The 24286-nt window shown below is 45.8% G+C and overlaps 1 protein-coding gene across 1 annotated transcript in view; it reads left to right on the top strand.

Annotated features, from left to right (window-relative positions):
* The window catches only part of LOC140468062 (tetratricopeptide repeat protein 39A), a 113580-nt gene that overhangs the window by 59407 nt on the left and 29887 nt on the right, over positions 1-24286 (top strand). Inside the window, exons 3-9 of the mRNA XM_072564248.1 lie at positions 2805-2936; positions 7443-7519; positions 11192-11259; positions 14585-14649; positions 18956-19055; positions 20716-20781; positions 23770-23878. Coding sequence (XP_072420349.1) covers positions 2805-2936; positions 7443-7519; positions 11192-11259; positions 14585-14649; positions 18956-19055; positions 20716-20781; positions 23770-23878 — 617 coding nt within the window. The remainder of the gene's footprint in view (positions 1-2804; positions 2937-7442; positions 7520-11191; positions 11260-14584; positions 14650-18955; positions 19056-20715; positions 20782-23769; positions 23879-24286) is intronic.

Below are 24286 nucleotides of genomic sequence, written 5' to 3'. Positions count from 1 at the left end.
AAAACTTTGATGGATGTGGAAGGCTCCTTTAGGGCCTTGGATGGAGGTGAGGGGGGAGGTGTGGGCGCAGGTTTTACAGTTCCTGCGGTGGCAGGGGAAAGTGCCAGGATGGGAGGGTGGGTTGTAGGGAGGCGTGGACCTGACCAGGTAGTCACGGAGGGAACGGTCTTTGCGGAAGGCGGAAAGGGGTGGGGAGGGAAATATATCCCTGGTGGTGGGGTCTTGTTGGAGGTGGCGGAAATGTCGGTGGATGATTTGGTTTATGCGAAGGTTGGCAGGGGCATTCTGTCTTTGTTACGGTTGGAGGGGTGGAGTCTGAGGGCAGAGGTGCGGGATGTGGACGAGATGCGTTGGAGGGCATCTTTAACCATGTGGGAAGGGAAATTGCGGTCTCTAAAGAAGGAGGCCATCTGGTGTGTTCTGTGGTGGAACTGGTCCCCCTGGGAGCAGATATGGCGGAGTTGGAGGAATTGGGAATACGGGATGGCATTTTTGCAAGAGGTAGGTTGGGAAGAGGTGTAATCCAGGTAGCTGTGGGAGTCGGTGGGTTTGTAAAAAATGTCAGTGTCAAGTCGGTCGTCATTAATGGAGATGGAGAGGTCCAGGAAGGGGAGGGAGGTGTCAGAGATGGTCTGGGTAAATTTAAGGTCAGGGTGGAATGTGTTGGTGAAGTTGATGAATTGCTCAACCTCCTCGCGGGAGCACGAGGTGGCGGCAATGCAGTCATCAATGTAGCGGAGGAAGAGGTGGGGAGTGGTGCCGGTGTAATTATGGAAGATCAACTGCTCTACATAGCCAACAAAGAGACAGGCATAGCTGGGGCCCATACGTGTGCCCATGGCTACCCCTTTGGGGTCTGGAGGAAGTGGGAGGATTCAAAGGAGAAATTGTTAAGGGTGAGGACCAGTTCGGCCAAACGAATGAGAGTGTTGGTGGAAGGGTACTGTTGGGGACGTCAGGAGAGTAAAAAACGGAGGGCTTGGAGGCCCTGGTCATGGCGGATGGAGGTGGAGAGGGATTGGATATCCATGGTGAAGATGAGCCGTTGGGGGCCAGGGAACGGAAGTTTTGGAGGAGATGGAGGGCGTGGGTGGTGTCTCGAACGTATGTGGGGAGTTCCTGGACTAGGGGGGATAGAACAGTGTCGAGTTGTCAGCTCAGATAATGTGTTGAAGGTGATGGCCCCCTGTGTGCTGCTCTCTGTGCCATAATGTTTAGACTGATTCTAATCTTAAAAAATTGACAGAATCTTACATAGATTCATGCAGTTCTTGAGCAAAGTACAATGTAACTCTGTAAGTACAAATTCACCCCACAAACGTATATGTGTATGTGTGCATGTGGGTTTGTGTGTGGTTGTGAGTGTCTGTGAGAGAGAATGTGTGTGTGTGTATGTGTGTGTAGTACAATGGCGTCACCTGTAATGTGACATGAACCCAAGGTCCCATCCCTGTGGTACCAAACTTAGCTATCAGCCTCTGCTTGGCCACTTTTCACTGCTGCCTGTCCTGAAGTCTGCCTTGGAGGATGGTCACCCGAAGGTCCGAGGTCAAATGTCCCAGACCGCTGAAGTGTTCCCCAACTGGAAGGGAACCCTCCTGTCTGTTTGTTGTTGTGTGGTGCCCATTCATCCGTTGTCTTAACCTCTGCTCGGTCTCACCAGTGTGCCATGCCTCAGGGCATCCTTGCTTGCAGTGTATGAGATAGACAGTGTTGGCTGAGTCACATGAGTACCTGCCATGTACATGGTGGGAGTTGTCCCCATGTGTAGCGGTGGTATCCATGTCGACACTCTTACACGCCTTGCAGCACCTACTGCGACAAAGTTGTATGGTATTGTCCTGAAAGCCGGGCACTTTGCTAGAACAAAGATCTGTTTGAGGTTTGGTGGCTGTTTAAGGGTGAGAGGTGGAGGTCTGGGGAAGGTCTTGGCGAGGTGCTCATCCTCAGTGATAATGTGTTGCAGGCTGTGAAAAACATGGCGTTGTCTTTCAGCTCCTGGGAAGTACTTGACAACGAAGGGTACCCTGTCGGTTGCAGCACTTGTCTGTCTCCTGAGGAGGTCATTTCGGTTCCTTGTGGTGGCATGTCGGAGCTGGTGGTGGTCGATGAGTTGAGCATCGTACCCCGTTCTTATGAGGGCATCCTTGAGTACTTCCAGGTGCCCGTCATATGCTGGATACTGCGTTGTGGCGGGGGGCCGGGGGGGGGGGGGGGGTTGCAAAATAGCAGAAGTTGCATTTGCATAGTGTGGGTAATTTTGGACATTATGTGTCTGAGCCACAGGCTGCAGTTACCGATCCCTGTCAGATGACGAGCATTGAAGGTATCTGTCTGAGAGGATTGGCTGAGAAAGGGATTGATTGGTCTTGGTGTGGTGTAACCCCAGCCCAATCCAGCCCAGAATTCACCCTGTACCCAGTTAAGTCAGGAGCAGACAGGGACTATCTCAATATGTACAACTCAAACCTCAATCAACACCGTGTGAAGGGGCAGAGTAGATTTTGAGGTTGGAAAGTATTAGAAAATGAGAAAAAGGAGCAGGAAAGGACCATGTGACCTTTCAAGTCTGCTCCATCCATCTAATACTATCCTGGTTGATGGTCTATAGTGCAGGAAAGTGGAATTTGTGTCGTAGAGGTGTATCTTTGGCAGTACAAACACGATGGGCCAAAGAGCCTCTTCTGTATGATTCTATGTTTGTTGCTGCATTGTGTGTGGGCTAAAGTCTCCTGGTTCGAAGGTGCGAGTCCTAGCTACGCAGATACGGGTATTCACCAACTTGTCTCTCACTTGTGTGACAGGGTGAAGGACAGCATGTACCATGCGCTGATATATGCCACCATTTTGGAAATGCAGGCAATGATGACCTTTGAACATGATGACATCATCAGTGCAGGACACACGATGAAAGAAGCACAGGAGATTTGCCAAAGGTAGGAATTGCGGATCGAGGTGTGGGGGGGGTTAGTGGGTACATAGGTACATAATTTGCTTTGGTTACAGCAGTTAAAATGACTTCTCCTGGGTCAAAGGTGAAGAGACACATTGGCGAAAAAGCTCTATTGTAGCAATATGGGGGAGGGCGCTGCCTCGGTGGTATTATCACTGGACTGTTAATTCAGAGACCCAGGGAATGTTCCGGGGACCTGAGTCTGAATCTTGCCATGGCAGATTGTGGAATTTGAATTCAATAACAATCTGGAATTAATAGTCCAATGATGATCCAGAATCCATTATTGATTGTTGGAAAAACCCATCTGGTTTACTAACATCCTTGAAGGAAGGAAACTGCCATCCTTACCTGGTCTGGCCTACATGTGACTCCAGACCCACTGGAGTTGACTCTTAACTGCTCTCTGGGCAATTAAGGCTGGGGTAGTAAAAGCTAGTCTGGCCAGTGATGCCTTCATCCCACAATGAATAAAAAAAAAATGTTATAGCACACTCCCGGTGACAATGGACCTGAACCTCGACCTCCTAGCACAGAGATAGGGAAATACTGCAGTAGCACAATTGCATTTTAATTAAAAATATCCAAAATATCCAAAAGTTGGAAATCTGAAACAAAAGCAGCAAACGCTGAAGAAACTCAACTGCTGTGGAGGGAGTAGAGTCGTACCTGGCTTGAAATGATAACTCTATTTCTGTGATTCTAAAGATGCGGTTGGACCTGCTGAGTCTCTCCAGCGTTTCCTGTGTTAAATTCTGCCTGGCTCCAAGTAATTCTCTGACGTAAAGTGTTAATCCGTACGACATCTAAGGCAGATGCTGCCCAGGTGCTAACATCTGAGCCCAGTTTGCCCAGGGTACACCCGAGGAATATGTCTGGTGAACCTTCGTCACATTCCCTCCACGGCAATAATATCCTTCCTGGGATAAGGAGACCAAAGCTGCGTGCTGCGCTCCACACATGGTCTAACCAAGCTCCAGTACAATAGAAGCAAGGCCTCTCTGCTCCTGGACTGAAATCCTCTTGTGATAAAGGTTAACATGTGGTTTGCCTTCCTAATAGCTCGCTATTAGCCTTCTGAGCTCCCTTTCCTTCTTTGCAAAGGGGCATTGGTTAAGCTTGCGATCGCCTGAGGGCACTGGCTAGCTGATTGGATAGAAATGGCATGCAGTGATATGGAGAAAAGGCAGGAAATTGGCACTAAATAATACAGCCAGTGAAGGTATGATGAGCTAAATGGACCACTTTACCAACTCTGTGAATCTGCACACCAGGGCCTGCAGTGTAACTTTTTTCTGTTTCAGAAATATAGTTTATTCATAAATATCTTTATACACACATACACAGTCGCTAAAGCAGTTTGTTTCTATACAGTAACACATGAGGAAACAAACATTGGAGTTTGACTCTATCCAACAAACAAACCAAAGACATCTCTTACTTGAACAAGTTTATGTTTACATATATTTGAGGCAGGGTCCACGGTGTAACATCACAGCACAGGTAGACAGCACCTTCAACACTGAAGTCTCTGTGCTGCTGAGTGTGTGCTTTGATTAGACGCTCATGCTTTAGAGCTCTTGATAGCTTTATTTTTCAGCAATTCTGATGCAGATCCCGGTTACTCTGGGTCATTTCCTGGGGAACCTTTCCTTGCTAGAAGCATTTTGATAATTTGAATAATGCAGTCACGGTGGTTCAACTAAAGCTGCAGCAAGAGCCTCTGTGGCTTCTGTCATTTGCCTGAAGTTATTTACATACTGATAACAATGGTCTTGTTTCCAGGCCACTGTTGTGTTGGTAGAATCTGACAATCATCATAGCGAGTTATATCTGGGGAGTCTGTGCATTTGTGTTGTAGTCTGGAGTTCAACACAGTAGTGGTCTTCTAGTTGAGTAAAGACATTACATGGTATGGGGGGAACACAGGGGAATGGGGGTCAGAAACATGTTTAACAGTAGTCATGATATGGAGATGCCGGTGTTGGACTGGGGTGTACAAAGTTAAAAATCACACAACACCAGATTCTAGTCCAACAGCTTTATTTGGAAGCACTGTCTTTCGGAGCGACGCTCCTTCATCAGGTAGTTGTGCTGATGAAACCAGTTAACGAAGGAGCAGCGTTAAGTGCTTCCAATTAAACCTGCTGGACTAGAACCTGGTGTGATTTTTAATATTATGTATAAGATACTGAAGTAGCTCATCTTCGAATGGAGCAAGGTCTGGACAGTCTTCTGAGCTCTAGACTTGAAATGTTAACTCTGTTTTTCTCTCCACAGACGCTGACAGACCTGCTGATTTTCTCCAGCGCTTTTGGTTTTTCTCTCTGGACAATATCCAGGTTTAGGCTGAGAGGTGGCAATGAATATTTCCACCACACAAGTGCCAGGCAATGACCATCTCCAACAAGAGAGAATCTAACCATTGCCTCTTACAACATTCAATGGCACCGCAATTGCAGTTGCTGAATGCCTCCAGTACCAACATCCTGGGGGGTGCCATTGACCAGAAACTGAATGGGTCTACCCATATAAATGCTCTGGCTATAATAGTGAGTCAGAAACTTAGAATCCTGCAGAGAATAACTCACTTCTTCACTCCCCAAAGTCTGTCCACCATTTACAAGACACAAGTCAGGAGTGTGATGGAATATTCCCAACTTTTCTGGATGAAGGGCAGCTCCGATAGCAGTCAAGAAGTTTAATACCATCCAGGACAAAGCAGCCCGCTTGATTGACACCAATCATTCACACCCTCCCCCACTGATGCACAGTGTGTACCATTGACAAGATAGACCGCAGAAATTCCCCAAGATTCCTTTAGACAGCATTTTCCAAATTTGCAACCACTTCTATCCAAAAGGACAAGGGCAGCAGATATATGGCAAGTTCCGCAAGTTCCTCTCAAAGCCACTCATGGAGTTGTAGAGGTGTACAGCATGGAAACAGACCCTTCGGGTCAACATGTCCATACTGATCAGATATCCTAAATTAGTCTAGTCCCATTTGTCAGCATTTGGCCCATATCCCTTTAAACCCTTCCTATTCATATACCCATCCAGCTGCCTTTTAAATGCTGTAATTGTACCATCCTCCACCACTTCCCCTCATTCATACATGCACCATCCTCTGCGTGAAAAAGTTGCCCTTTAGGTCCCTTTTAAACCTTTCCCTTCTCACCTTAAACCTATGCCCTCTACTTGGACTCCCCTATCTTGGGGAAAAGACCGTGGCTATTCACCCTATCCATACCCAACTTGATTATATAACCTCTATAAGGTCACCTCTCAGCCTCCGACGCTCCAGGGAAAACAGCTTCAGCCTATTCAGCCTCTCCCTATAGCTCAAATCCTCCAACCCTGGCAACATCCTTGTAAATCTTTTCTGAACCCTTTCAGGTTTCACAACATCCTTCCTTTTGCAAGGAGACCAGAATTGAATGCAGTATTCCAAAAGTGGCCTAACCAATGTCCTGGTACAGCTGCAACATGACCTCCCAACCCCTGTACTCAATACTCTGACCAATAAAGGAAAGCATACCAAATGCTGCCTTCACCACCCTGTCTACCTGCGACTCCACCTTCAAGTAACTATGAACCTGCACCCCAAGGTCTCTTTGTTCGGTAACACTCCCTAGGGCCTTACCATTAAGTGTATAAGGCTCACCATCCTGACGTGGAAATATATCACCAGTCCTTCAGTGTTGCTGGTTCTAAATCCTGGAATTCCCTTCTCAGGAGCATTTTTGGTTTACCTACAACAAATGGGCTGCAGTGGTTCAAAAAGGCAGCTCACCACCACTTTCTGAAGGGCAGCTGGGAATAAGTGATAAATGTAGGCCCAGCCAGCGATTCCCACATCCCAGAAATGAACTACAGGAAAGGAAGGATCCCTTATTATGAGCTGTGCCTCCAAGTTCCAGTTTCCAGGACAAGGGGCAACATTCTCCCAGCTTATGTTTATGGACTGGTGTTCCCTCCATGCCAGCACTCCTTTCTCAAGGACACTCAGGATGGGCAACAACTGTTCACCTTGTCAGTGATGCCCATGTACAGCAAAGGAATAAAAAAGAACTTCTTATCTGAGTCCTGGTGGAGATTACGCTGAATTAATATCTTTTCTAATATTGTTGTGTTCATCTTCCTTGACTCAGCATAGGACGTAATGACCGTGATTATTTAAAGGACACCATTCTTGGCAGGGGGGTGTCTTGGGCAAGGCTGGCACTTGCTGTCCATTTGCTTTAGAGATGGCGGTGGAGAGGACATCCTTTGAGCACCCTTTGTAGAGGGTCAGATAACATCAGAAATAACAGCGGGATAGTGGAAATGAGGCCACAATCCGATCAGCCGTGATCTAGAACTTGTAGTGGCTTGTGGGGCCGAATGGCCAATTCCCATTCCACTTCCTTGGGTGTGCTTGTACCTGTCAGCACTCTGATGTCAGGAGACTGGGCAGTCTTCCCTAACTGACCACTTGTTGCCAACAGGTTCCGGAAGAAGTCGACTGTTGTTGGTTCTCTCTCGAGTCTTGTCAACAAACCGGCTGGTGACCACTTCACAGAAGGTTTGTGTCAGAATCCCCTACAAGGAAAATGAAACCTCCAAGGCGAAGGTCTTCATTCCATTAGATCGATAACTCTTCTGCTTGTTCAAGGTTACAACAGCATTGTGTTTGTGTAGTGCCTTTAACATCATTAAACATTCCGAGACATTTCTCAGCAACTTTCATTGGATGATATTTGACCTCAGAAGGAGATTGTGGCCAAATGCTTAAGTTGCTCCTTCAACCCTACCCCTGTGATTAGAGAGGTTCAGGGAGGGAACTGCAGAGCTTGGAGACCATGGTCGCTAATGTAGAGGGTCAGATAACATAAGAAATAACAGCGGGATAGTGGGAATGAGGCCACAATCCGATCAGCCGTGATCTAGAACTTGTAGTGGCTTGTGGGGCCGAATGGCCAATTCCCATTCCACTTCCTTGGGTGTGCTTGTACCTGTCATGGTCGCTAATGTTCTGTCTAAGCTGGGTAGTAGTTTTGAGACTCTGCGCACGCCAGTCAGTGTGATTGACATGTCACGCATTGTCCCATAGCCTCAGAGGACCTTGGAGTTCCACGCATCAAAAGGAAAATAATTAGAGGGCACATTGATGGTCATCAGTGGTTGAGTGATGCAATCTGGGGAAATTCAAGAGGCTAGAATTGGAGGAAGAAGAATTGGAGGCAAAGCTTTGTTATTCAGCCCCTTGTATCTGTACTAACGCATCTTACCTCCCTTTAACCTGTGTGAGTATTCCTTAGTACTTTGCCTGATCATCCTGACTTCACTGGTTTAATTTGTTTTTCCTCTCTCCTGGGGGTAAGGTTCCATAAACACTGGCCATGTCCTGTTCCGAACCAGGATGAGTTTGGATAAACGTGGGAACTCGGACACTCCCGTGTTGACGACCCCACCCAATTATGCAAGGGTCATGATTCCATGTGCTCTGCCTGGGGATACTGAGGCCAGTTGCTCATCCACGTCACAGGCCTGTTTAAACTCTACCAGAGATTAGAGAGCTCATGGGACCAGGGACGCTAACAGGAATGGTTTTGGGGCAATTTGGTCCTTAAAACACGTTATCCCATTATCACATGGGCAGTCCAATTCTATTTACTTGCCTTAACTCACTAACCCTTAACAGAACAGATGTCTTTATGGGAAATTCAGATCAATGTAAGGAGAATGCACTTGAAGGATATGTTGAAAGGGTAAATATAACTCAGGGAAAGTGAGGACTGCAGATGCTGGAGATCAGAGTCAAACATTGTGGTGCTGGAAAAACACAGCAGGTCAGGCAACGTCCGAGCAGCAGGAGAATCGACATTTTGGGCATAAGCTCTTCATCAGGAATCAGGGGTGAACATAACCCCACTATTTAAGAATGGAGTAAGGCAAAAGAAGGAAAATTATAGGCCGATTAGCCTGACCTCAGTTGTCGCTAAGGTCATTGTGAAGGATGAGATTTCTGAACACTTGGAAGTGTATGGTAAAAAAGGGCAAAGTCAGCATGGTTTCATCAAGGGGAGGTCATGCCTGACAAACCTGTTAGAATCTTTGAGGAAGTAACGAGCAGGTTAGACCAAGGAGAACCAATGGATGTTATCTACCTGGACTTCCAGAAGGTCTTTGACAAGGTGCCGCATAGGAGGCTGCTGAGTAAGATAAGAGCCCATGGTGTTAGAGGCAATGTGCTAGCCTGGATAGAAGCTTGGCTGTCTGGCAAAAAGCAGAGAGTGGGGATAAAAGGGTCTTTCTCAGGATGGCAGCCAGTGACAAGTGGGGTTCTGCAAGGCTCAGTTTTGGGACCACAACTTTTCATTTTATATATTAATGATCTAGATGAAGGAACTGAGGGCACTCTGGCTAAGTTTGCAGATGATACAAAGATAGGTGGAGGAGCAGGTAGTATTGAGGAGACAGGGACGCTGCAGAAAGTTCTAGACAGGTTAGGAGAGTGGGCAGAGACGTGCAGATGAAATACAATGTGGGAAAGTGTGAGGTCATGCACTTTGGTAGGAAGAATAGAGGCATGGACTATTTTCTAAATGGGGTGAAAATTCTGAAAGCTGGAATACAAAGGGACTTGGGAATCTTAGTGCAGAATACTCTTTTCAGGTAAAGTTGCAGGTTGAGTCGGTAATTAGGACGGCAAATCTAATTTGACACACACACACACACACACCAAGAAAATTGTTTCTGTCTTCCTGATGCTATCAAATACTTTCAATGTCTTAAACACCGTTATGGACTCATTTGTTAATCTTTGATCTCAAATGAAGACTAACTCAAAGCATACACATCTTCCTTGAGGTGAGGTGTGGGGACCCCAATTAAAGGCAGAAGTTTGACTCCGTGACAGTGATGCAACAGTCATATGTTTCCGAATCATAGCAGTGTGGGGCATGGAGGAGAACTGACCTCTTGTGTTGTTGATATAACTGGAGCATACCTCTACCCCTTTATATCCTGTGCCATCTCCTCCCTATGTAGGACCTCCTGATATAAAACTGGGCAATGCATGCAGCCATCAGTAAAACCAAAACAATGCTGGTAGTACTCAGCAGGCCAGGAGAGAGAACCAGAGTTAATGTTTCAAGCTGATGACCTTCCATCAGATCTGGGATAAGTCCATGATGTAACAGGTTTGAGAAGGAATGGGTGGGACTAGAGACAAAGGAGAGTCAGTGAAGGTGGGAGAGATTCAGGGATAGAATCAGAGTCTGAAGGAATGGTGATGGGGCTGAGAAAAGGAAACACAGAAACGTGCCCACAGTAGCCTGAAAGAAATATCACATCAATAATTTGTCTGCAATTCTGTGTCCTCTGTTTTCTCTCCTTTGCTTTGCATTGTTTAGTTTTTCTCTTGTTTTTTGCTTTCAGATGGTGGTGCACCCAGACTGGACCTTTTGTTACCTCTCTCTTTCCTTGGCATCGTTCTCTCTGGCCCTCTCCTGCCATTCAGTCTCTCTTGTCTTCCCTTGTCCTTGACCATCATACTCCTTCCTCGAAACCTATGACATCTCTAACTTTTTCCAGTTTTGATGAAAGGGCGTTGACCTGAAAACCTGTTTCTCTCTGCACAGCTGCTGCCTGACCTGTCGAGTACTTCGGGCATTTTGTGTCTCCATGTCAGATTTCCAACAGCTCAGCTCCAGAGTGAAGTGTGATGCTGGAAAAGCACAGCAGGTCAGGCAGCATCCGAGGAGCAGGAGAATCAGGAATGGCTTTTGACGAAGGGCTTATGCCCGAAACGTCAATTCTCCTGCTCCTCGGATGCTGCCTGACCTGCTGTGCTTTTTCAGCATCACACGCTCAACTCCAGGTGAAATGAGATAGGCGATCGAGACCTGTGACATTTGCTCCTTTTCTAACCTTCTTTGGTCTGGTGACTCTGACTGTAGTGTGAAGAACAATTGTCATGTGGAACTGGAGTCAGTGAGTAGGCCGAGGGTGGGCAGAGGAGGCAGTCCCTTACCCCAAAGGACAATGACAATGTTTGGAATCTTCAGGCAGACAGAAATTTTCAGAGTCATTATCAAAGCGGTAGCCTGTGAATTAACGATCTTTAGATGTACCTTAAGCATTGTACCCTTCTGATAGCACCATATAATTCGCTCTGTTTATGATGGAACTGGAAAATATGGGATTGTCAGAATTAATTGTACCTGCCTGATTGTTTCAACTTGTTTTACAGAGGAGGTCCATGCAGAGGTTTGTTATGCAGAGTGTTTACTGCAGCGAGCAGCTCTGACCTTCTTACAGGTAAGAGGAGACAATTCAGCACTGTGTAACTCCTAACGTTAGATTACATTAGATTCCCTGCAAAGTGGAAACAGGCCATTTGGCCCAACAAGTCCACACCTGTTGAAGAGTAACCCACCCATTTCTCTCTGACTAATACACCTAACACTTTGGGCAATTTAGCATAGCCAGTTCACCTGACCAGCACATCTTTGGATTACGGGAGGAAACCAGAGCACCCAGAGGAAGCCCATGTAGACACAGGGAGAATGTGCAAACTCCATGCGGACAGTCGCCCAAGGGGCTGGAATCGAACCTGGGTTCCTGGCACTGTGAGGCAGCAGTGCGAACCACAGAGGCCTCATGCCGCCCCAAAGATAGCACTTCCTTTCTCAGGTAGTGTGCCTGGGTGTTTTTCAATTTAGAAAGCTTCCACTTAATAAGCTGGAAGAGGAAGTGGTGGAGGCTGGTACAATTTCAACATTGAAAAGGCATCTGGATGGGTATATGAATAGGAAGGGTTTAGAGGGATATGGACCAAATACTGGCAAATGGGACTAGATTACTTTAGGATATCTGGTCAGCATGGACGGGTTGGACTGATGGGTCACTTTCTGTGCTATACATCTCTATGACTCTATTACCCTCCCAAGTGGATGTAAAAGGTCCCATAGTTGTATTCAAGCAGAGGCTTTCTCCCTAGTGGCCTGGTTAATATTTATCCCTTAAACATCATGAGGATGGGGCAGCAAACCTCGATTATCCAGTTATTATCACATTGCTGCTTGTGGGACCTTAAATCATGGACTGCTGGCTGTAAAGTCCTTGAGGGGCCCCTCCAGTGGTAATGTCCCTCCCCCTGGACCGAGAGGCCTAGCTTCAAGTCCAACCTCCTCCAGAGGTAGGTAACAGGTTGATCAAGAAATGTTTTTTTAAATGTTCTTCAGAATGGAAGACTCAACAGAAATTCAAATATTTTCTTTATAGGTGATACAGCTCACATTTTATTGGTCTGTCACAGCCTGTTGCACATTAAAGATAATCTGAAGAGAGAGAGAATATTCACACTCAGTGCTGGGTGCTGCTGACCTGGAGAGAAATTTAAAAACACTTTGCATTTTGCAAAGCTCCCTGGCCAGGCAGCATGAACTCTGACCCTGTGGCTTGGCTATTTAAGGACTTTTGTGGTTTGGAAGGTTACTGATAGCAGCAGACAATGGATGTAGGTTTGCTCGCTGAGCTGGAAGGTTCATTTCCAGACGTTTCGTCACCCTACTAGGTAGCATCTTCATTGGGCCTCAGGCAAAGTACTGTACATGATTCCTGCTTTCCATTTGTATGTTTGGGTTTCTTGAAAGCAGGAATCATGAAACTCTAATATATAAATAGAAAGCAGGAATCATGTACAGTGCTTTGTCTGAGGCCCACTGAAGATGTTACCTAATAGGGTGACGAAACATCTGGAAATGAACCTTCCAGCTCAGCCAGCAAACCTACATCCAGAACCTCAACCTGAGCTACAAATTTTCTCAAAACTCACCAGCAGCAGACAATTTCACTGCTATTCAAATGCAAAACAATTGTGCCTGTACAGGCAGCCCTTTCTCTGCTCAGCCATACATTCTACAAAATCAGCTGGTGGACCATCACCTCCGCGAGAGAAATTCTTTAATCTGCCCAAAAGGTGCAGGTTTTCCTGTGCAGGAAGTTGACCCCAACTGAGTGTTACAGACTGGCACATTCCAAGTCCAGGACTACGTGCTGAAGCTTGGGGCAGCTGGCACAAAGGATCAGGTGTGGAAAGGTCACTGTCTAAGTCTCTTTGACCATAGTGCACTGAAGGGCTGGAAGTTGTGGACATAACCCCTGAAGCTGGATGATCCACATGTGACGACTGTGATAACTGTTAACTGTAAACATGAATGTACTAAATGGCAACAAGTATTAGATGAAATGGATTTGATTTGTGATTTTTGCATATCAACATTGAGCATTCACATAAATCAGAAAATATAGTAAATAGGAGCATGAGTAGGCCATTCGGCCCTTCAAGCCTGCTCCAGTATGATCGTGGCTGATCATCCTGTTCCCTTTCTCCCCGTACTTTCGATCCCTTTAGCCCTGAGAGCTGTGTCTAACTCCTGGTTGAAAAACATTCAATGTTTTGGCCTCAACTGCTTTCTGTGGCAGAGAATTCCACAGGCTCCCCCCCCTCGCTGGGTGAAGACATTTCTTCTTGTCTCAGTCTAAATGGCCTCTCAGTCTCTGTTTCCTTAGACTGTGATCCTGGATCCTGGAGTCTTTCCTGTTGAGCAAGGGCTGGAAAAGAATTTCACTTGCTCCCTCATTAATCTCCAACCAGAGGAGTTGATTAGACTTATTAATTATAGAGCTATAAAGTCATACAGTATGGAAACAAACCCTTCGGTCCAACTCGTCTGCAAAAACCAGGCATCCCAATCTGACCTAGTCCCATTTGCGACCACTTGGCCCATATTTCTGTAAACCGTTCCTATTCGTATGCCCATCCCATGCCTTTTAAATGTTGTAATTCATGAAAGCGTTAAAAGAAAGCAAGAATTGCACTTTATGTAAGTTATATAAAATGAAAAATAGATTTGTGAATGTGTCATATGAAAGTGACTTCTTTTTGCTTGTTCTTTTTCGAATGTTAACTTTTGCGATTTGTACTTGTGTATGAGTCCCATGTGGGCTATTAATGCCAGAGGCTAAAACACTGTCCAATTTCAATACTCCCAGACAATGAGGAGGCAATACTAAAACCATTTCGTTTGAATTCCATTCCAAATGGCGGTATAGGTATATTGTCACTGGTGGGTTGGGCTAATGTCCAGGATTCATGGACTCAAAACCAAGTAATTGTTTTGAAATTGAGTGAATAAAATCTGGAATGGGAAGCTAGTCTCTGTATTCATGAAATTATCATTGATTGTTGTGGAAGTCCATCTGATTCATAAGGGAAGGAAATTGACCATCCTTACCTGGCTTAAGTGTGCCTCCAGACCCACAGCAATGTGGTTGACTCTTAGCTGCTTCCTGCAATGGCCTTGCAAGGTGGTCAGTTCAAGGGCAGTGAGGGATGGGGATCCAATGCTAACTTTGCCAGTGATACTTCCATCCTATTAAAGTGTAAACATATATGTGCCTCAGAAGAAGTGATCGACTTCAACTCAGATCCTGGAACCTCAGAGACCATTCTGCAAACACTTGTTTTTTGCAATTGATTAGTGCTTTCTTCCAGGTTATGATCACAGCACATTAGTACAGAAAGACCAGAGTTGGCATTATAATTAGACTTGACTCTTGTCTGTGTCTGTGCTTTCAGGATGAGAACATGGTCAGCTTTATCAAGGGTGGAATTAAAGTCAGAAGCAGCTTCATGATTTACAAGTGAGTTAAGATTTTTCTTCCAATTTTTAGTTTGCAAGTTTGGCTGTCTTCTTCACACACACACACACACACACACACACACACACACACACACACACACACACACACACACACACACACACGGTTCCCTCTTTGTTCCCTGTCAATGTTTTGTATATGTCTGATAATTGAGTCTGGAAAGAGTCTTGGGGAGGTGTTTCAACTTGTGGGTGAGGCACCGTAAACATGCCACAATCACAAAAGAAAACCCAGCAGAGAATTTGAGCGAAACTCATTCACCTGGAGAACAGTGAGAACGTGGACCCTGTTCCCACATGGAGTGGTTGAGGACAATGCATTTAAGGAGAAGCTAGATAAACATAATGAAGTGGTCATGTTGCAGCTGTACAGGGCGTTGGTTAGACCATTTTTGGAATATCGTGTGCAATTCTGGTCTCCTTCCTATCGGAAGGATGTCGTGAAACTTGAAAGGGTTCAGAAAAGATTTACAAGGATGTTGCCAGGGTTGGAGGGTTTGAGCTACAGGGAGAGGCTGAACAGGCTGGGGCTGTTTTCCCTGGAGCGTTGGAGGCTGAGGGGTGACCTTATAGAGGTTTACAAAATTATAAGGGGCATGGATAGGATAAATAGACAAAGTCTATTTCCTTGGGGTCGGGGAGTCCAGAACTAGAGGGCATAGGTTTAGAGTGAGAAGGGAAAGATTTAAGAGGGACCTACGGGGCAACCTTTTCTGCAGAGGATGGTGCATGTATGGAATGAGCTGCCAGAGGAAGTGGTGGAGGCTGGTACAATGACAGCATTTAAAAGGCATCTGGATGAGTATATGAATAAGGAAGGGTTTACAGGGATATGGGCCATGTGCTGACAAATGGGACTAGATTAGGGTAGGATCGGGCCAACTCATGCATACCAACCAAGCTTCCTAAACTGAACTCGTCCCATTTACCTCTGTTTGGCCTCTATCTCTCTAAATCTTTCATATTCAAAAACCTGTCCAAATGGGTTTTAATTGGAATTGTACCTATCTCTACCATTTCCTCTGGCAGTTTGTTTCATATATGTACCACCCTCTGTGTGAAAACGTTGCCCCTTTTAAATTTTTACACTTGCACCCTAAACCTATGCCCTCTAGCTTTGGAGTCTCCCACCTTGGGGACAGAGTGGAAGAATGTTGATGGAAGTGGATGGGGAGGAGGGTTGGAGGAGCCCGTTGCTGTCCTCAAATCCATTCTGCAATTCATTGCAATCATGGCTGATGTGTGTTCAATCCCCACATACCTGTCCTTGCATCACATCCATTAATATCTTTCCTTCCAGTCCCATTAACCTTGATCCACTAAAATCTTTGCTTAAATCCTTCAGTATCGGTTTTAAATATAACAGTGGATCCATTGTCAATTGTCATTTACAGAAGAGAGTTCCAAAGTTCTCCCACCCTTTGAGTGTAGAAGTGTCTTCTCATTATACTCCTAAATGTTCTGGCTCTAATACTTAGACTTTGTACCCACTCCTACACTGCACGGCTAGTGGGAACAGTTCCTTTCTGCCTACCCTGTTGTATCTTGAACATTTTGATCAAATCACTCCTTGAGCTTCTACATTTCAGGAGTGTCTCCTTAGTTTGTGTAAGTTTCCCCAAAGGGAGACCAGGGACCTCCCTTTTGGAATTATTTTTTAACAACTCATGGGATCTGGACGTCACTGACTGGCCAATATTTATTGCCCATCCCTGGTTGAGAAGGTGGTGACGAGCTGCCTTCTTGAATCCCTGTAGTTTATAATCCGTGTTTTATTCTGGTAGGTCAGCGCTGCATTCCCTCCAAGATCAGAAGAGCTTTCACAGGCTCCAATTGTGATCAAACCAGGGCTTTATATGAAGCTCTGGTTGAGTCCAGTATCCAGGTTAAATTGCCCTGGTTTGTAAATTCTTGGTAACGTAAATGCAACTTGCTATCCCTGGGATGCTGGTTTGAAGAAATTAGTTAGATTAGATTAGATTAGATTAGATTACTTACAGTGTGGAAACAGGCCCTTCGGCCCAACAAGTCCACACCGCCCCGCCGAAGCGCAACCCACCCATACCCCTACATCTACCCCTTACCTAACACTACGGGCAATTTAGCATGGCCAACTCACCTGACCTGCACATCTTTGGACTGTTTGTAAAAATTCATAGTGCACGGTAAATGGGTTTATTGACCACCTTGGCATCAGAGTATGGTCATGTCACCACTTCTGATGGATATTAGCCTCCCTAACTCGAGGTTAATTGTAGCATCCAGACTATTAGCTCTGATCAGATCAATTAGCTCAGTATAATCCAGACTTTAGGCTCTCTAATGCCCAGTGACTCCCTGGAACTTGGCAGAGCCTTCAAATTCATTAATGGGTGATAGCTAAGGCTGACATTTATTGTCCATCTGGAATTGAAGGCCAGTCACAGTTCATGGTAACGATGAAACTCTCATTGACTTTCACTTAAAAATAAAATTGCTGAAGGAAGGAAATCTGCTGTCCTTTCCCAGTCCGGCTGATGCGTGAATACAGCTCCATAGCAACGTGATGCACTTGGGCTGGAGAAACAAGCCAAGGGAATTCATGATGGGTGGTAGGACTCTGGGAAGCACAGAGGATCAGAGGGACCTTGGGGTTGCATGTCCACCGGTCCTTTAAGGTAGCAGGACATGTAGACAAAATGGTTAAGAAGGCACATGGGATACTTAGGAGAAAGTGAGGACTGCAGATGCTGGAGATCAGAGTTGAGAGTGTGGTGCTGGAAAAGCACAGCAGGTCAGGCAGCATCCGAGGAGCAGGACAATCAACGTTTCGGGCAAAAGCATTCCCGATGGACTTATGCCTGAAACGTTGATTCTCTGCTCCTTGGATGCTGCCTGACCTGCTGTGCTCTTTCAGCAACACACCCTAGACTCATATGGGATACTCACCCTAGAGTCTAAGAGCAGGGAGATGAAACTGGAAGTGTATAAAACATAAGGTTAGGTTACAGCTAGAGTATTATGTGCAGTTTTGTAATCCACCTTCTAGGAGGGATGTGATGGCACTGGAGAGGGTGCAGAGGAGATTTACCAGGATGTCGCCTGGCTGGAGAGTTTCAGTGATGAGGTGCGATTGGACAGACTGGGGCTGTTTCCCTTAGAGCAGAGGAGACTGAGGGGAGATATGATTGAAGTGTCTCAAATTATGAGGGGTGTAGATTGGAAGGAAATATCCCTTCAATGGAGGAATCAGTGACCGGGGACATAGATTAAAGGTAAAGGGTGGAAGGTTTAGAGGAGCGGTGAGGAAATATTTTTCCACCAGACGGTGGTGGGGATCTGGAAAGCACTGCCTGTAATGGTGGGAAAGCAGAAACCCTCAGCACATTGAAGAAGGACTTAGATGTGCACCTGCAATGCCAAGACATGCAGGCTATGAGCTATGTGCTGGGAAATGTGATTAGAATAATTAGGTAGCTGTTCTTGACCAGCACACACTAAATGGGCCGAAGGGTCATTTTCTGTGTTGTAGACTTCAATGACTCTAATGTGTTTGACTCCTAACTGCCCTCTGCAGTGGCCCTAGCAACCGGCTCAGTTCAAAGGGCAGTTAGGGATAGGCAGATGCCTGTGATATCCACATCACATCAAAGAATTCTTGAAAAGCTACTCTCTGAACATTGCCGTGAGTCACCTTCGTGAATGGCCATGCACTGTCTGGATGACAGGGCATCTTGAGATTGTGTGAGACAAATATAGAGACAAAGAGGTCAAGAGCTCAGAAGAAGGCCCTTCAGCTAATTGAGTCTGTGCTGGTCAAAAACGACCACCTAACCATTCCCATCTCTCATAAAGGAGCCAGAGTCAAAACAGGACATGGGGCTGGAAAAGCACAGCAGGTCAGGCAGGATCAGAGGAGCAGGAGAATCAATGTTTCGTGCATAAGCCCTTCATCAGGAATGCTTGACACACTCCTTGACTCTGGTCTCCAGCATCTGCAGTCCTCACTTTCTCCTCCATCCCTCATAAATGCGAGTTATTTCTTTCTGTGCAGACAGCACTGGCCCTTCCAGCTTCAGTGAAAAAAAAACACTCTTTCATTTACAGTCAGTTCTGTCAAAAACCTATATTTCATTTCCAGCCAGACGCTGTTCCATCTGCTTCCTGAGGGAGTAGGTCACCTCGGTTGGTTTTGTGTTCAGGTCTGCTCCCTGCCCATCCTCTGTTACATGGGGATTAAATTATCTGTTAACCTCCCGTCCTGCTCGAGGTGAATGTGAAAAGACTTGGTTTCTCTTTGTTTTTGACAGGGAGCTCCACAATTTTCTGCAGTCAAGCCTCTTCATCAAAGGACCGAACCACTCGCATTTAGAAGGAGGGGTTTCCTTAGGAATTGGAGCATTCAACTTGGTAAGATCAAAGCTAGAAATGACTCATTTCAAAAAAAGGGGGAGGCCGACAACAAAGTACAAATGTTGGTTCTCCTCAGGGTACAGGTGGGGCTGGACTAGAGTAGAATTATAGAATCAGTGAATTCCTACAGTGTGGAAACAGGCTATTTGGCCCATTAAGTCCACACTGACCCTCTGAAGAGCATCCCACCCAAACACAGCCCCGACCCTATCTCTGTAACCCTACATTCCCCATGCTAACCCACCTAGTCTGCATATCCTTGGACACTATGGGAGCTTTAGCATGGACAATCCACCTAGAGTAGGCACCACTGCTCAAAGGTAAAAGGCTGAGCTTCCCTTCATCCTTAGTGTCATGTAGCAGAGAAACAGACCCTTCAGTCCAACTCGTCCATGCCGACCGATATCCCAATCTGACCTAGTCCCGTTTGCCAGCATTTGGCCCATATCCCTCTAAACCCATCCTATCTATATACCCATCCAGATACCTTTACATGTTGTAATTGTACCAGCCTCCACCACTTCCCCTGGCAGCTCATTCCATACATGCACCACCCACTGCGTGAAAAAGATACCCCTCAGGTCCTTTTTAAATCTTTCCCCTCTCACCCTAAGCCTATGCCCTCTAATTTTCGGAACTCCATACCCTGAAAAAAACTTTGGCTATTTATCCTATCAATGCCCCTCGTGATTTTACAAACCTCTATAAGGTCACCCCTCAGTCTTTATCAGTGAGTTGTCAGCTGTGGGTGGCATTCACGCCTCTCAATCAGTATAGTACTGGGAGAGTGCTACACTGTCTGAAGTGCTGTCTTGGGTAAGACCTTTCCCTGGGGTTTGAATCTGCCATCTCTGCTGGATGCACAAGTTCTCATGCTGCCTGCTATTGGCGAGTGTTGGAAGAAGTCGCAAGTTGATACTCTCCCTGCACTACGACTACACCTTCCTTGTCTGTCAAGTCCTGGAGTGGGAGTCGATCACAGCGTTTCTGGCTCAGAAGCAGGGATGTTACCCACTGTGCCACAGGACCAGAGGAAACTTGCTAATGTCCATCGTGTCTGTGCTGTCCCCAACCAGGAAATCCTTGGTGCTATCACTTAAAGATTGATGACTTTCAGTTTCCTACACATTCCATCCCTCACTTGGAAAAACACAGCAAATATTAGACTATGAGTATTAGGGGAAAGAGTAGGCTATTCGGCCCCTCGAACCTGCTCCGTCATTCAGTAGGATCATGGCTAATCTGACATTCCTTGCATCCGTTTTCCTGCATTTTCCCATCCTAATCCTAGACTCCCCTACTGAGCAAGCCACATAACCGGGAACAAAAACAGAAATTGCTGCAAAAACTCAGCAGGTCTGGCAGTGTCCTTGTAGAGAGAAAGCAGAGTTAATGTTTCCAGTCCCGTGACTCTTCATCAGAACTCGTAGAGTCGTGGGACTTGAATCATTATCTTTGCTTTCTTCCCACAGATGCTGCCTTGTTAAGTTTCTCCAGCAGTTTCTGCTTTTATCTCAGACCTTCAGTATCTGCAGTCCTTTGTTTTATTTTAGCACGTAACCGAGAATCTGTGGAACAGTCACCCCATTCTGGTTGTCTGGATTTTCTCTGGAGAGAGCAGCTTTGTTTCTTGACTTGACCTTTGTTATGTCCTTAGACGCTGTCACTGTTCCCCACACGGATCCTGAAATTGTTGGAGTTTGCCGGCTTCTCTGGTGACAAGGTAGGGACGAGAAAACCTTCAGCGACTTTCACCCTGAAAAGAGGTGGCAGAGATCTCTTTTTATTTGTCGAATTAGACATGGGAGTAAGTGGTGGATTCAGAGATGTTATTGTAGGGGAAGGTAAAAAGCCTCCAGGAAGCTTTCTGACGGACTCTGAGAAATGATTGGTGCATAATTTGGGGAAGCGAAAATGTTTGATTTGTTCAGCTAACAGTTGAGGTGCCTGAGCAAATGGGAGTTCTCATCTTTGATGGATGAGTAAATCTTTAAAGTAATTGGCCAAAGGGCTGGGCATGAATTGGACAAATCTCTTTCATGAATCATAGAATCCCTACAGTGGGGAAACACCATTTGACCCAACAAGTCCACACCAACTCTCCGAAGGGTATCCCACCCAGACCCATTCCCCTTTCCTATTACTTTGCATTTCTCCTGACTAATGCACCTAACCTACACATCCTTGAACAGTATGGGCAATATAGCATGGCCAGTTCACCTTAACCTGCACATCTTTGAACTGTGGGCGGAAACATGACACAGACATGGGGAGAACGTACGAACCCCACACAGACAGTCACCCGAGGCTGGAATTGAACCCAAGTCCTTGGCGCTGTGAGGCAGCAGTGCTAACCACTGACCCACTGTTCCACCCATAAAAAGTACCGACTGTCCCGGACCTGAAATCGGAACCTTTGAATCTCTTCGAACTACTAGAAGTCCAAAGCGCTATCCATTGTGCCACAGAGCCACCTTTTTATATAGTGAGAGTTTTTGATCTGGGCTACAGTGTCCACAAGGACAGTGGTAACAAAAGCCGAACTTCTAAACACGAATGGGTTAAATATGTGGGTGGGGAACATTCACAGGGCTCCAGGGAAGAGAGCAGGGGGCTGGAGCTAATTGAGTAGTTTGTTTTAGAGGCTACACAAGCACAGTGGAATGAATGGGCTCTGTGACTCTGTCAATTTGATCACATTCCTATCTTTGTCAATGATTCTGAATTATGGGATCTGATCTTCATCACTCAGACCTTTGAGTATAGGAGTTGGGATATCATTTTGACCTTGTACAGAACATTGGTGAAACCTTTTCTGGAATACTATGCGCAGTTCTGGTCGCTGTGTTACAGGAAGGATATTATTAAATTGGAAAAGGTTCAGAAAAGATTTACCAGGGTGTTGCTGGGAATGGAAGGCTTTAGTTTTTGGGAGAGGCTGGATAGACTGGGACTTTTTCAGTGGAGCACAGGAGGTTGAGGGGTGACCTTGTAGAGACTTATAAAATCATGAGGGGCATAGATAAGGTGAATATCAAGGGGTGGAAGAGTTCAAAAATAGAAGGCAGATTTTTAAGGTGAGAAGAGAAAGATTTAAAAAAGACGTGAGGGGCAACTTTTTTTATACAGTGGTTCGTATGTGGAATGAACTGCCAGAGGAAGTGTTGGATGCTGGTACAATTAGGAGAAAGTAAGGACTGTAGATGCTGGAGATCAGAGTCGAGAGTGTGGTGCTGGAAAGACACTTCATCAGCTTATACCCGAAATGTCGATTCTCCGGCTCCTTGGATGCTGCCTGACCTGCTGCATCTTTCCAGCATCACACTCTTGACTACTGGTACAATTACAATGTTTATAAGACATCTGGATGGCTACATGAATAGGAAAGGTTTGGAGAGATATGGGCCAAATGCAGGCAGGTGGGATTAGTTTAGGAATATGGTTGGCGTGGACTATTTCGACCAAAGGATCTGTTTCCATGCCGTATGCCTCCCTTACTCTGAATCAGCAATTGTATTTTCCAAAAGGACTAGGGTGACTTTACCTTCACCTTAATAAATATTGCAGTAATTAATGATTCTAGATTTTGCCTAGCATATCTTATTCTGAGAAGATATAAAATGAACACACAGCTGTGATTATTATGAAAAGGTTTGAGAAGTTAAGGACAGTATTCGTTGTCCAGTAAAACAGTAACGATGGAAGGTAGGCAGGATTTTGGTTTTCTCTTGGCTGTGTGTGTCGCTGGCAAGGCTGGCATTTACACCCCACTGAGTGAAAGCTCAGTGACTTTCTTGGTCATTTCAGAGGTTGGTTCAGACTCCACTAAGTTGCTGTGAGTCTGGAGTCACATGTCACCAGGGAAGGAAGGCAGACATTAGTGAGTCAGATGGGTTTCATAACAATCAATTATAGCCTCACGGTCACCATCATAAGCTTTTCAATCCCAGAGTTCATTGTTTGAATTTAATTTCCAGCTTTGGTGGAGTTATATTACTATCAGAAGTAGAAGGTTCCAGTGAAGTAATTATTTCAGGTGAAGGATTGTTAAGGTGATCAAATAGAGTCATAGAGATGTACAACACGGAAGCAGACTCTTCAGTCCAACTTGTCCATGCCGACCAGATATCCTAAATGAATCTAGTCCTATGTGCCAGCCCTTGGCCCATAACCCTCCAAACCCTTCCTATCCATATACCCATCCAGATGCCTTTTAAATGCTGTAATTGTACCAGCCTCCACCACTTCCTCTTGCAGCTCATTCCATACACGCACCACCTTTTGCTTTACTACAAGATATAATGTGGTTTGTATCAGCTCCTGCTGTGTGATACACTCAAAAAGCTGTGATCCAATACACTCCTCCATTTCCGGCCTCTTGTGCCTTCTCAATGTTCATCACTCTACTATTGGTGGGTTTATCTTCAGCTTCCTGGGTCCGAAACTCTGAAATCCCCTTCTTTAAACCTTTCCAAACCTCTTCCCCTCGCCCCTTCTCCAAGCCTCTATCTCTTCGAACAAGCTTTTAGTCATGTCTCCTAATACTTCCTAAGGTGGTGATACATTTTTCACTTTGGAAATTGGTGGAACATCTTACTATGTAGATGGTGCTGTGTAAATACTAGTTGTAGGTGCGGTACAGTTATGGATCAAGACTAGTGACTCAAAGCTGTTGAGTGCTCTCTGATGTTGCTGATGTATTTTCCAACAGGAATATGGTCTGTCCCAGTTACATGATGGAGTGCTGGTGCCCAACCTTCGAGAGATTCTCTGTGTCATGCTGCTGCTGTGTTACTATACCTTCCTCACCTTCATACTTGGTAAGAGAAAATGGATGGCCTTGAGATTTGTTTGAGCCTTGTAAGAGTGAAAGAGAGACGTTTCTTCATGGATCGTCTCCAACCCCACTCCAGTCCCTTGTTTCTTGCCCATCCTGCCAGCTGAGAATCCAATTACAGGCCATTCAGCCCCTTAAGCCTGTTCTGTTTCTCAAGACGGCTGATCTGTATGCTACCTTTACCCACTTGCCATGGCTCCATATCCTTTTAGCTATAATCTCATCATTTTACACTGCCTCACAGTGCCAGGGACCCAGGTTCGATTCCAGCCTTGGGCAACTGTCTGTGTGGAGTTTGCACATTCTCCCTGTGTCTACATGGGTTTCCTCAGGATGCTCTGGTTTCCTCCCACAGTCCAAAGACGTGCAGGTCAGGTGAATTGGCCATGCT

The sequence above is a fragment of the Chiloscyllium punctatum genome, chromosome 46 (assembly GCF_047496795.1).
Source record: "Chiloscyllium punctatum isolate Juve2018m chromosome 46, sChiPun1.3, whole genome shotgun sequence".
NCBI classification, from domain to species: Eukaryota; Metazoa; Chordata; class Chondrichthyes; order Orectolobiformes; family Hemiscylliidae; genus Chiloscyllium; species Chiloscyllium punctatum.
The sequence above is the reverse complement of the archived record's forward strand: the minus strand, read 5'-3'. Positions and strand labels throughout refer to the sequence as shown.